The sequence below is a fragment of the Cavia porcellus genome, unplaced genomic scaffold, assembly GCF_034190915.1.
Source record: "Cavia porcellus strain 051 isolate PalLab524CR breed Dunkin Hartley unplaced genomic scaffold, mCavPor4.1 scaffold_6, whole genome shotgun sequence".
In the NCBI taxonomy this organism is placed as follows: domain Eukaryota; kingdom Metazoa; phylum Chordata; class Mammalia; order Rodentia; family Caviidae; genus Cavia; species Cavia porcellus.
Window position 1 is genome coordinate 95,457,595 of NW_026947489.1, and position 12,224 is coordinate 95,469,818.

At 46.0% G+C, this 12,224-nt stretch overlaps 1 protein-coding gene across 7 annotated transcripts in view; it reads right to left on the minus strand.

The window, feature by feature from the left end:
* The window catches only part of Gpatch8 (G-patch domain containing 8), a 73,031-nt gene that overhangs the window by 7,332 nt on the left and 53,475 nt on the right, over window positions 1-12,224 (minus strand). For all 7 annotated transcript variants that reach the window (XM_063251701.1, XM_063251704.1, XM_063251702.1 and 4 more), the window contains 2 exons: window positions 10,943-11,086; window positions 2,488-2,618 (listed from right to left, as the gene is read on the minus strand). In XM_063251701.1, the coding sequence (XP_063107771.1) occupies window positions 2,488-2,618; window positions 10,943-11,086 (275 nt within the window). The remainder of the gene's footprint in view (window positions 1-2,487; window positions 2,619-10,942; window positions 11,087-12,224) is intronic.

Consider the following 12,224-nt stretch of genomic DNA (forward strand, 5'->3'; position numbering starts at 1 on the left):
AAAACAAAACAAAACAAAACAAACCCCCAAAAACAAAAAAAAAAACTTAACAAGTCTTTTTTCAGGAATGTTCATTTAATATTTTCTTATCATAGATTCCTACAATAACTGAACCTTGGAAAGAGAAACCCACAGGAGCTGCCATACTTCCCAGGTACACAGAACAACGCTATCAAGTGCTCCTCCAGCTTTGGCAACAGGACTGGCGTCACCAGGGTGTTTTAATGCCCATATTCTAACTGCCCAGGTTGACTGAAATGCCTTCAGAGTGTAGACTTCTGGGAACACCTGAATTCCAAAGTTGAAAACAAAGTAGGAGCCAGGCCCGGTATACATGGTTATGATTCCAGCTCAGTGCACAAGGACTGCAAGTTCATGTTCAACCTGAGCAATTTATAAGGATTTGGCCTAAAAAAAAAGGGGGGGGGGCTGGAGATGTAGCTTAGCATAACATTTGCCCAGCATGCCCAAAGCCATGGGTTCAATTCCCTCCACCACAACTGTCAACTGACCCCTTACTACTGAGGGACCTCACTTCAGAAGCTAAAAACACTCAGATTACTTCCTGCCTCTTGCTGGATGAACCGCTGCTACCAGGTGATGGGCACCTGTCCCACATGGGCAGCAGGAGAGAACTAACTGCACTGCAGAGCCTACCCCATAGAGCATGCTGTCTGCCTTTCACTGTGTTGAGGGTTGCACTGGAGACTGACCAGGGTCCTCAAACTGTGCTACATTCTTGCCCTTTTTATTTTCCCTGGGACAGGGTCTTGCTATGTAGTTTAGATTGGCCTCAAACTCACGGTGATCCTCCTGCCTCAGCCTCCACGTGCTGAGATGACAAGTGTGTGCCACTATAGCTGGTAAGGGAATTTTGTTAAAGTTGAATATTCTGGGCTTGAATTTGTGATCTTCCTGCGTTGGCTTTCCAAAGAACCTGGATTACAGACTTGTATCACCAGCCCCCAAAAAAGTTCATAAATTGAGTTAAAAAAAAAAAAGATTCATTGGGATCCTTTACTTACTATTACAGTAATTCTAAGGAGTCGTACTATTCAATAAAGGATCAAAATCCCTTACCCTCCTGAGGTTAATTGGTTGTCTTGTCTTATCCTTTTGCAATGGGTAGCCCAGGGCTCTACTACAGAGTGCAGCCTGGCTCTGCCTGGTCTCAGTGGAAAATGTTGCCATGATCAGAACTGAAACTCCCCTCTGAAGGAAATGTGCTATGGCAGCCCCTAAACTAAACAGTGGCCCAGTGTGGCCCAAGAGGGCTGTGCTTACTACACAAGGAGTTGGACGCAGTGGTGAACCCCACATGGCAGCACTCTGGGAGCCGGGGGGAGCTGCACATCCAAGTCCGACCTAGGCAATGCAGTGACTTAAAGAGACCCTGTCTCGAAATAAGAAGTAAAAGGCGGCTGGGGACACAGCACTAGGAAGGCCATGGGTTCAGTTCACAGCACTCACGCAAACCAACCCAAAATGACATCACTTAATAAGTCCAAGAAACATGGGAACTCTGACCTTGACTTGACCCAAACTGCCTTTCAAAAATATTTCTTTTTTCCTGGATGCAGAGATAGGACCCAGGCCTTTAGCACGTGAGGCACTCAGTCTACTCCTGAGCTGTTCAGTTCTCTGTAAACTTGTGAAGACCACAATCAGTTTCCCATTCTCGGGAACCACATCCTTCCCTTGGTCCTGGAACAGCCACTCAGACAAATGAGGAGAGGGCACTCTGCCTCTATTGGGACCCACACCTCCTGGAGCTGATGGTGGCTTCAAGTGCTTAAACATGGGCCCGGAGTCTGCTTGTGTGGAAGCACAACCCTTGGTGAGGTAAAAGCCTTTTCAGGCTAAATACCATTCAGAAACTCAATCTCTAAGAATCAGGAAAGAACATTAAGAGGAACGCTTAAGAGGGCAGGAACCTAAGGAGAAATCAAGGGACAGTGTTCTGTGGGCTTTGGAGTGTTCAAAATGGTACCAGCTCCCTATACCCACAGGGAGGGAGACCTGAGCCTGTGCCCCAGTGTATCTCGGCTCCCTAAGATGCCATGGTGCAGAAGTCTCTGACTCGCCAGGCAGCTCCTCCATGCTCACTCTGCACCACTTGTGTACAACTGGTATAACCCATGAATAAGGCCCTCAACATCTGAGATGGGCAGAGATCAGACCACAGGAACAGAACTGGGTGCAGCCAGGCACAGCCCCAAGACAGCACGCCTACTCGGTATGTTCCACGCCAGGGGCAAGAGCACTTCAGTTCTGGAGAGGACCCAATGAGCTTCTAGTTCTTGGCTATCAGGACCCACTGATGGCTTCTAGTTCTTGGTATCAGGAATCAAACTCACAACCTCATACGTGCCAGGCAGGCACTTATTTACACCACTGAGCTAAATCCCCAGCCTGGCTTCTAGTTCTTAATCTATAAATTTAAAGGACCAGAATTATATGTACACTCCTGAGAGGAGACTTCCTCACCATTCTGCTTGTTTTCTTAGCTCTGCCAACTCATGGAGCCGCCGGAGTGCTTTCTCTTGTTTCTTCTCATCTTTTCGGGACCTTGAAGAGACATTTCTGGCAAACTCTCTCTGCTTGAGATCTTTTAGTCTCTGGGTAAGAAAGAAAGCACAATGGGTGAATGAGGGGGCCAGGTGGGGACCAAAGTACAGAGCCTTTAGGGCTGTACACGCATTCACCCAATGGCCACAGCACAGGGCAGGGTGGATGACTACACTCTCTGTGGAAGCTGGGAGCGCAGTGGCTCGCCATCTTGCAGACACTTGCAGGGCCTACATTTCTACTTAGGACAGCATATCATTTGCTTTACTAGGCAAAATAAAATGATGTCAGAAACAACAAGCAAATCTTGGAATTGGGAGGAAAGAAAATGGACGATTTTATCACTTGCTCTTCCAGGATGCAAAACTAGACAAGACATAAGATAAATTTTTGTGACATAGGTCAAAGAGAACAGAAGGGATTAAACTAGTACAGAAGTCACCCAAGATAGGAGGTCTTCAAAAGCAATGTACAGCTTACATGGGGAAGTTACTGGGCTTAGAACCAATGGAAGGCACACTCTGGCTCCACCAGAACAGATGTGCTTTCTCTGCAGCATGAGCAGAGGTTTCCCACACTGACTGGACAACCCAGCAGCTGTCCGGTGCCAGCACTGCAACGCCCCATGGCCTGACCAGCTGCTCTGGGCCAGCTGGCTGTGGTCAGAGCACAAGGAGAGCTTTTTGTTCTTTCATGGCCTGGGAACAACAGGCAGGGGACCACGGGGAGAATCCATCAGTCAGATCTTATTACTTAGAATCCAGAAAACAGAATGGAGTTTTTGTTTTCAGAAGTTACTGTATAATTTTCCTTAAAACAAAAGAAATAACCAGCAAAAAAGCACAGTGCCATGACACACTGGTGACAAGAGTCTGGACACATGTATCTGTAATAATGACAGAACTAAAATTATTTTGGCATGCTACATAATATTTAAACAAACAAACAAAAAACCCCCAAAAGATGTTAGCTTATGCATTACAACAGCATTTGGTAAAAGAATCTGACCCAATATAAAGTGGTACATTGCTTTGTGGAAAGGGATGTTATTCAACAGACAGAGGGATTTGCTTACCAAGTATTTATGAAATGTGCTTTGAATCTTTTCGAATTGGGAAGGAGAAGAGGAGGAAGACATACACAAAAAAAGATATACAGCTAAAAACATCAGTAGAAAAACTCACTCTTGTGATCGGGCTCCCAAATTAGAAGGATTTGCTTTCAATACATCAGCTGAAAATGTCATATCACAAAGAAAAAAAGTAAAAAAATAAGAATGGAAGAGAAAGAAAATAAAGCAGGCATTACTACACACACTCCTGGAGAATCCACAGACTGTCACCACACACAACTAGGGACAAAGTGCCTGCTGCACCTGGGGGGGGGGGGGGACGGGATGACGGGGACGGGACACGATGGCCGGCCAACGACAATGATGACACAGGACATGGACTTCTGGCACGCACAGGGCCTACACAGGACCCCACGGTGAGTCCTGCACAAGTGGCGACGCCAGCTGCTGCAAGAGAAAGGCTCCGGAGCTCACACTGCTACACGCAGTAGCCTTGTTCTCATTCATCCTAATTTTGGGTCGGTTCATAACCAACGGCTGGCAAAACTGTCACTGAGGCAGGTGTCACCAACGTATTCCATAAAAACATGCCAGGATTGAGGATCAGCTCTTTTTTTTGGTACCAGGGATCAAACTCATGACCTAGTGCTTGCCAGGCTGGCGCTCATGCTGCTCAGCTAAATCCCTGGCATGCAGTTCTTTTAAGAAAATATCAATTTCAAGATCCTGTTCCTCACAGGAACAGAGCACAGAAAAAAGTGCTACCTGACTATTTTGCATTGTATGCCTAGTTTTCTCTCCCTTTCTTTTCCTTCTTTTATGAGACAGGATCTGGGTATATTGCTTAGGCTGACCTCCAATTCATCATCTTCCTGTTCAGCCTCCTGAGTATCAGCTAGGACTACAGGGTGAACCACAAAGCTCAGCTTAAAGCTATTTGTCTAGCTAAAATCTAAACAGTTTTTCTCAAGTCTGCCGTTTTTTTCCTATCCCCAGCTCATAAGCCTGGAAAGTGCCCTCATAACCAGTTTCCCTGTTTCTTATCAGTATCCAGTCACTTTTAGGAGGCTCTTACTCCATTCTAGATCGCTGTCCAAAAGAGCAATGATTCTTAGCCAAGTCTAGAGGCTCTGGAGTCAGAGCCCAGAGATGAGGCTTTGTGATCATTCCATAGCCACCTGGGTCCGTACGCGAAGCAGAAAGGGGACTGTGCCCATGTGGCCTTGAGACCGGCCACAGGTGTTCAAGTGGAGGCAGGGACTGCAGAAAATGGGAGGGATGTCCACAAAACTGACCCAGACAGCGGCTTCACATGTGGATCGCAATCAGCTCTTTGAGGGGGGCTCCCATCACCATCAGGAGCTTGAGGATGCAGAATCAGAACTCTTGTGGGCATTTAGTTTTGGGTCCCTGGTTCTACTTCTGGGGAGGCAGTGCTTCCCAAGGCAGTCCACACCCTCAGGCCTGTAGAAATGCTACAGTATTACAAGCTCCCATTTTACTGTAGCCAATTCCAAGTCTCTCCAGCTTACTAAAGGTCAAACGGATCCTCCTGAGATGGGCCTGCTGTTCCTGACCATCATCACATCTCTCCTCTGGTAACTGTCTCTTCATGCTGTCAGCATAATGACCCCGCCTTTCAGAAGGACAGCGCCCTGTGCAGAGCTTGGGACAAAATGCCCTGGGCTTACCTGCTCATCACAAGCCAGCCAGCCAGCGCCATCCCTGCAGCTGTCTCCATATACACAGCAACTACTGGGTTACAAGGTGGACCGACAAGGCCAGCGTGCACATCCAACAGGGTGCCTTGCTAGCACCGAGTCCCGTCTACATGGTCAGACACTGCAGCAGTCTCCAGCATTGGCCCTGCAGTGCAGGGAGGGCCGCTGGGTCCACAGGAGTGGTCTGGTGGACATCTGGATATGTGGCCTAAATACTGGATCACTGACTTTATCCAGTTTTTTTTACTCTTGTAGGAAAGGTTGCTCTCAAGTATTCTCACATCTTTAATAGGACATTTAAGCTATATAATAAAGTCGTCCAACTAGCACTCAGATAGTAGGGAACTTTCTTGTTTAGGGAAACTAAAAGTCTGCATTTTTAAACCTGTTATTTTTAAATAGAATCGGGCCTCATGACAAGAAAAATACAGGTGAGAAGCTTAATTCTATATTACAAGGTGATTTTTGAGTGGACAGGGTGCTGGGACCCTGTCCCAGACCCTTGCACAGGCTAAGTAAGCACTCTAGCACTGAGGGGTAAATCTGGACTGACTGATCACACAGCACCCGGACTGGAACTCAGGATCTTTACACTGGATAACCTCCCAGCCCTTTCTCTCACTCTGAGACAGGGTTGCAAGATGTAGTCTCAGCCTCTTGAGTGCTGGGATTATAGACATGTACCACCATGCCTGGCTCTCCCTGCTCTTTAAAAAAAATAGTTTTGAGGCCAGGGATTTAGTTCAGTGGCATAAGCACCTGCCTGACAAATACAAGGTTGTGAGTTCGATCACTGGTACCAAAAAAGAATTAAAAAATGTTTTTGAAACAAGGTCGCATTAAAGTTGCTGTGTTGGCCAGACTGGGCTTCAATCCTCCTGCCTCAGCCTACCAAAGTGCTGGGATTACAGGCACCTGTCACCATTACAGTTAGCATTTTCAATTAGTGTCAAACAGCTTTTCAGAAGAACTGTACCAAATCTTGTTGCTTGTGGGTTTTTTTTGTGGGTGGGGGGGACTGAACCTGAGGCTGTGCTGCATGTTAAACACGCTCACTGCACAGCTGCGCCCAACCCCAGGCTCTTCTGAGCCATCCCAGCAGGTGTGCGATAGTCTCCCAGGCAGTCTCTAGTGTTGTGTGTACCAGCTCACAGCTCTCTCCATACACTGTCACTCACAAACCTGCACTGCTGTGCTTAGATCCCATTTACCTTCCAGACCACAACAGAACACCCCAACCCACGCCACAGGGTGTCCCTGTCTGTGTCAGGATTCTGTACCACAGAGATACCTGGAGTGCACCAAGAGGATGCCCACCTGCATGCCACTGCTGAAAAGGTCTCTGCAGGTCACCACTGCTCAAGGAGCACATCGCTTCCTCTAAGAAGGCCTGGACTTTGGAAGAAACACTTCATTAAGGCTGTAGTTTGGGGCCTAGGCAGTTTACTTCCAAATTGACCAGGAAGGCAAGCACGTAAAATTCAGCAAACCAAAAGGTACAGAAACATGCTCAACCCTTGGAAGAGCAACCAGACAATCCAGCTGTCTACTAGGCAAAGCAGTCACCCAAATGGCAGCCACAATGACACAAAGGCTCCCTCACTGCAGTATGCTGGCCTCTCGGCTACCAGCCACCAGAGAAAACCACAGGATGCAGGGTCCTGAGACACAACATCTATTTATGCTTCTCAAAGGGCCACTTCTTCAGAAGGGAGCCTTGGGAAGTCAACAGCAGGAAGCCCTGAGACACAAACTGCAGGACCTCCCTTCAGTGGCAGTGAGGGTAGCGCCCAGGCCTTTGCACTAAGCGAACCCAGCTCTTACTATTCCTTCTTCTGACACAAGGGCTTGATAAGCTTCCCAGGCTGGGTTAAACTTACGACGCTGCACCTGGCAAGGTTTTCCACTTTTGCCAGACATCATGGTTTGGTTTCTAAGGGATAAATATTCTGTGTGCCACCTGAAACCCAGACAACCTCCAGAGTACACACTCAGCTAGGTGAGCCTGGTGGCTTTACTTCCAGAGTGTCCCTCCTTCCTCATTTCAGTCTGTGATTATATTCTCTCATCTGTCACTGACTTCTGTATACTTTCCCCATTAAACATCAAAGTGGCACTTAGGAAGAAGTCAGCTTACACCTTCAGGTGTGTCTGTGTGTTCTGATCAAATGCTGGAAAAAGTCTCAAGAGGAAAACATCGATCAATAAACTGAAATCACCAGTGGAAAATGACCAAAATGTCACCGATGTTTCTGTGAAGTCTGAAAACCATGGCTCCTTCTACCACTGAAGAAGCTCTAAGAACATACCGTGGTTCTCAGTGCATTTCTAAGGAGTAAGGAAAACTCCAATTTCTGTTCTTTGGTTACGTACCACTGCGAAATGAGATCATCAATGAGGAAGGTGTAAGGAAGTCTGCCACAAAGCTAACCACAGGCTGGGTAATACAAACTGTACCCCACATAGTTTGGAATGGGGAAACCCCTGGCTGTGCTCTAGGGTCACCTGTTACCATTCTGTTAAAGTTCATTTACTGCTTCTGTCCACACAGCTGAGGCAGATAATGGTATTAATCAAAAACTATGATGCATATTTAAGTTAAAAAAAATTACAGTAAAACACGTTGCCTTTAACGCTCTTCAAAACCCCCTCCCTTCACATGCACATGTCCCATCATTCTCGCCACCCTCCGAAGCAGCTCCAGAGGCCTTGCTTACCAACTGTGATCAAAATACACTGAATGCTGCCACTGAGTGCCACCCAACAGAAAGGCAGCTTTGTAAAAACAAGATGGCGGGGGCTGGGGATTTAGCTCAGCGGCATAAGCGCCTGCCTTACAAGCAGGCAGTCATGAGTTTGATCCCTGGTACCGATAAAAAATGAAAAAGACCAAAAAACAAACAAACAAACAAACAAACAAACAAACAAAAAAAAACAAAACACCAGAAAATAAGATGGGCATCCTCTCCCACTATGTTCACTGGATCTGGTACCTTGTGACTTCTGGCTCTTCCCCAAAGTCAAAATAATCACAAAAGATGTTTTTAGTCAATCCAGGACATTGAGGGAACCATGACAGTGCAGCTGAACAACTCAAAAAAGACCACATGCTCAACTGCTTCAGAAAGTGGCAAGAACACAGATGGGCGTGGTGGCACAGGACTGTAATCCCAGCACTTGGGAGGCTGAGGCAGAAGGATCACTTTTTTTTTGGTACTGAGGATCGAACTCAGGACTGTGTGCTTGCAAGGCAGTCTCTTATGCTGCAGAGCTAAATCCTTAGCCCAGGAGGATCACTTCTGGGTTCAAGGCCAGCCTGAACTACATCATGAGACCCTATTGGAAAAAAAACAAGACTGAATAAGACAGAAAAAGGAGTACAATGGAATAGTGTATTTGTAAAGAGGGATAGCAATGTATCCTAAATTTTTTAAAAATTTAAGCATTCTCAAAATATATTTCAGTCATGTCTCATATGTCTTTTCATAATATGTAAAAAGTATAGGGGATTTCACACTATAAGGTGATTTTAACAGAAAAAAGAGTCATGCTGAAAGCACTCTTTCCTCTGAGATACTTTTGTTTTGTTGAGACCAGCTCTTGCTATTGGCCAGCCTTGAACAAGAGCTGATCTTCCTGCCTCAGCTTCAGCCTTCCCAGAGCTGGGGTTACTAGCTGTGTGCAACCATACCCAGCTGTCACTGGTTTTTCTTAGAAGTTAAGGGAATTTTTGTTGCTGTTTGGAGATGTGGTTTCACTGTGGTGCCCAGTCTTAAAACTCCTAGATTCTCCAGACTCACCCTCAAGTAGTTGTGACTACAGGTTTGCACCACCATGTCACCTGAATTCAAGGGAATTTCTGAAGCTGCTTGTTAGTGCCAGGTTTGACAATCATATCAGAAGGAAGCTGCTTCCAGCACTAAGATTGAAGGGGCAGCCTCTCAATGGCGACCTCCCCGGGACAGTCAGCATTCTGGGAGAAAAAGAGGGATGTCAGAGGGTCTGGCAGGTGACTTAAGCTGGGAAGAAGCCAAGAGAGCCCTCAGCTTCAAGCAAGGGTCATGCTGACATGGAGGCCCAGTTCCATCAAATGTTTTAATTTTTCAAAACAAGGTTATATTATAAAATGGCACTAGTGGTCTGGCTGCTGAGACAGGCAGAGCTCTCCCAGTAGGGAGGCCACTGCCCCTCGGGCCTTCCCAGTGCACAGCAGAGCACTCAGGCAGTCATGAGTTCGATCCCCGGTACCGATAAAAAAACCAAACCAAACCAAACCAAACCAAACCAAACCAAACCAAACCAAAACAAAACAAAACAAAACAAAACGGAAAAAAAAAAAATCCCTGCACATCTCTTTTGGTTTCAATTGTGAACATGTTTTGCTCTGATAGATTTCTCCCCCTTTGCCGTGTAGTGGCACACGCATATAATCTCAGCACTCATGAAACTAAGGCAGGAGGATTGTGTGAGTTTAAGGGCAGCCTGGACTACATAGTGAGAATCTGTCTCAAAACACAGACAGACACTGTCAGAGGCAGGTAAGCCAGAGCTGTCTTGGATGTGACTCTGTCAAAAGACCTTTGTCCTCACCCTGGCGAGAGGCCCTAGGGGCTCTGCAGTAAGTGACATTTCCAATCCTTTCTAAAAGTTCTGAGGGTCCTGCTAAGCTGTCCGGGCTCAGCGTGAACCTGCAATGGCCCTCCTACCTCTGCCTCCCAGTGTTGCAGTCACAGTGTGTCACGGTGCCCAGCCAAGAGAATGTCACTTAGGCAGTTAACAGGAAAGGGTTGCTGTAACACCATAGCTGGTCTCCACTGCCTGGGTAGCAATGGGATGACCTGGTCAGAACTTGCCTTTCACTTGTCCACCAAACTTATGGTTAGTTGGAAGATGATGAAAAAGCAACAAAGAAACCCACTGTGCCTGGCTCCAAATCGCTCAATAGACAGAACTGTCACAAGGACTCCAAATACTCCTTTCTCCTTCTGAAGCCCCTCAGGACAATTACTGCCAGGAACTACTTACGCACAAGTTTTGTTAACAAAAACAAAACCAAAAGACAATGAAGAAAGTGTAACTCATTTCACAGCTCTCCAACACGAAAGTGACATCTAGTTTGGTCTCCTTTCTCAAACTAGTTTGGTATCTGCCTTCCAAGGTGCGCTGAGCTGCAAATCGCCTGACAGACGGGAAGGCAGCCCAGGGAGCTGAGCACTACCTCTCACCCATCTAGGGCCAAGGCCTGGAGTCTCAACTCCTGTTCTGCAGGTGGGAGGAGTTGAAACAAAGACCCCACAACCTTCAGCTGAACTGCCAAAGGCAATAAAGATTTAGGAATTGCTCAAAGCCACAAATGTCCTTTAAAATTCATGAGTCTCACAATTCTCTACTAAAATAGCAAGAAAGTATAGGTATGGTTGGGACAGGAAAGGGGTGACTAACTAGGAACTCTGCCAATCAGAAAGTCACAAAACCTGGCAGACACCACAAGCCACAGACACTAAGCTCTCTGGGCCCACTTGCAATATAATTGCGGTGACATATGAGGTGTCTTCCGCCACCAGTGAGCAGCACTGCTCACCTGCTTGTGTGCGTGGTCATAGGAATTGATGTGATTGTCAAACTCCTGATGCTTCTGATACTGCTTGTCACAGAGCTCACAGTAGAAGTTGGCTCGGAGATCTTCCAAGGCCTTGGCGATGGCCTTCTCTTTGTCGACATAATCCTGAAAGAACCACACATACACAGAAATAAAAATAAAAAATAAAGGTAAACATGTAGGACTAAAACAACAAATTTTGGTTCTTAAGATTTCAGATACGAGAACAATGTACTACAGAGCATAAAATAACTATAAAATATTTAAATACAAACTGGAATTACAAAAATGACCCAGCAAGAAGCATCATAAAAGTAGATCGCAGAAAGAATCAGAGGATGTTAACAACTGCAGTATGTAATTATAAAAAAAGCAAATGAACAAATAAAGAACTGTGAAGCACATTAGATGGAGCACAAAAAGCATTCACGGTGACAGAATCATCAGGATGCAGAACTGGCTGCACAACTCTGGGGACTGAATCACGGTAAAAATCACAGAAACAGAGACCTGTGCGGGGTGGATTTCATGGTCTGTGCAGTATCACACATTTTAAAAAACATGTAACCTGAAAGATAGCTGCAGCCCTTGAAGAAAAAAATACAAGAGCAAGCACATGCAAAAGAAATGCTATGGCTGTGAGTTTCTCAAGCTGAGAGAGGGGTGGCCCTACAAGTGCAGCATGTGGAGCTCCTCCTCCACCACAGGACCTTGGCCAGACTTTCTGGATTTCCCCTCTGGTTCCTTTGTCGTGCTGTCTCGATGTTATGAGCCCTGGTGCTGTGGCCTCTCCAAGACACCAGCCACAGCCAGCCTTGTGACCCGCACCCTTCCGCCTCTCCTTCCATAGCACTGCACAGTCCCATGCTGGGGGATGGACCAGCAGCACAGAGCCAGACCTCACTGGTAAATTCAGTTTGACAGTCTTTGTCTTCATACTTTGTTTAGTCTAATGATTTCCAAATTTGTTGTACGCAACAAACACCTTGGGAATTTCAAAATACAGCAATGTCAACAGATTTAATTTTCTGAAGATTATCAGATGATCAAAGATACAGTCTAGGCTTTGAAATTAACAACAAAAAAAGCAGATGATTAATGTGTACCTAAGTTTGGGAACCACTGGGTTAAATTATCCTATGCTATGAATTATGTCAGGATGAGCACATTTTCTTTTCTCTAATTCCTTCTATTAGAAAATCATTTTTCTCATTTCATTTTTTTCTCTATCAGTTTGAAACTTGTATAACTTTTATTCCTTTCG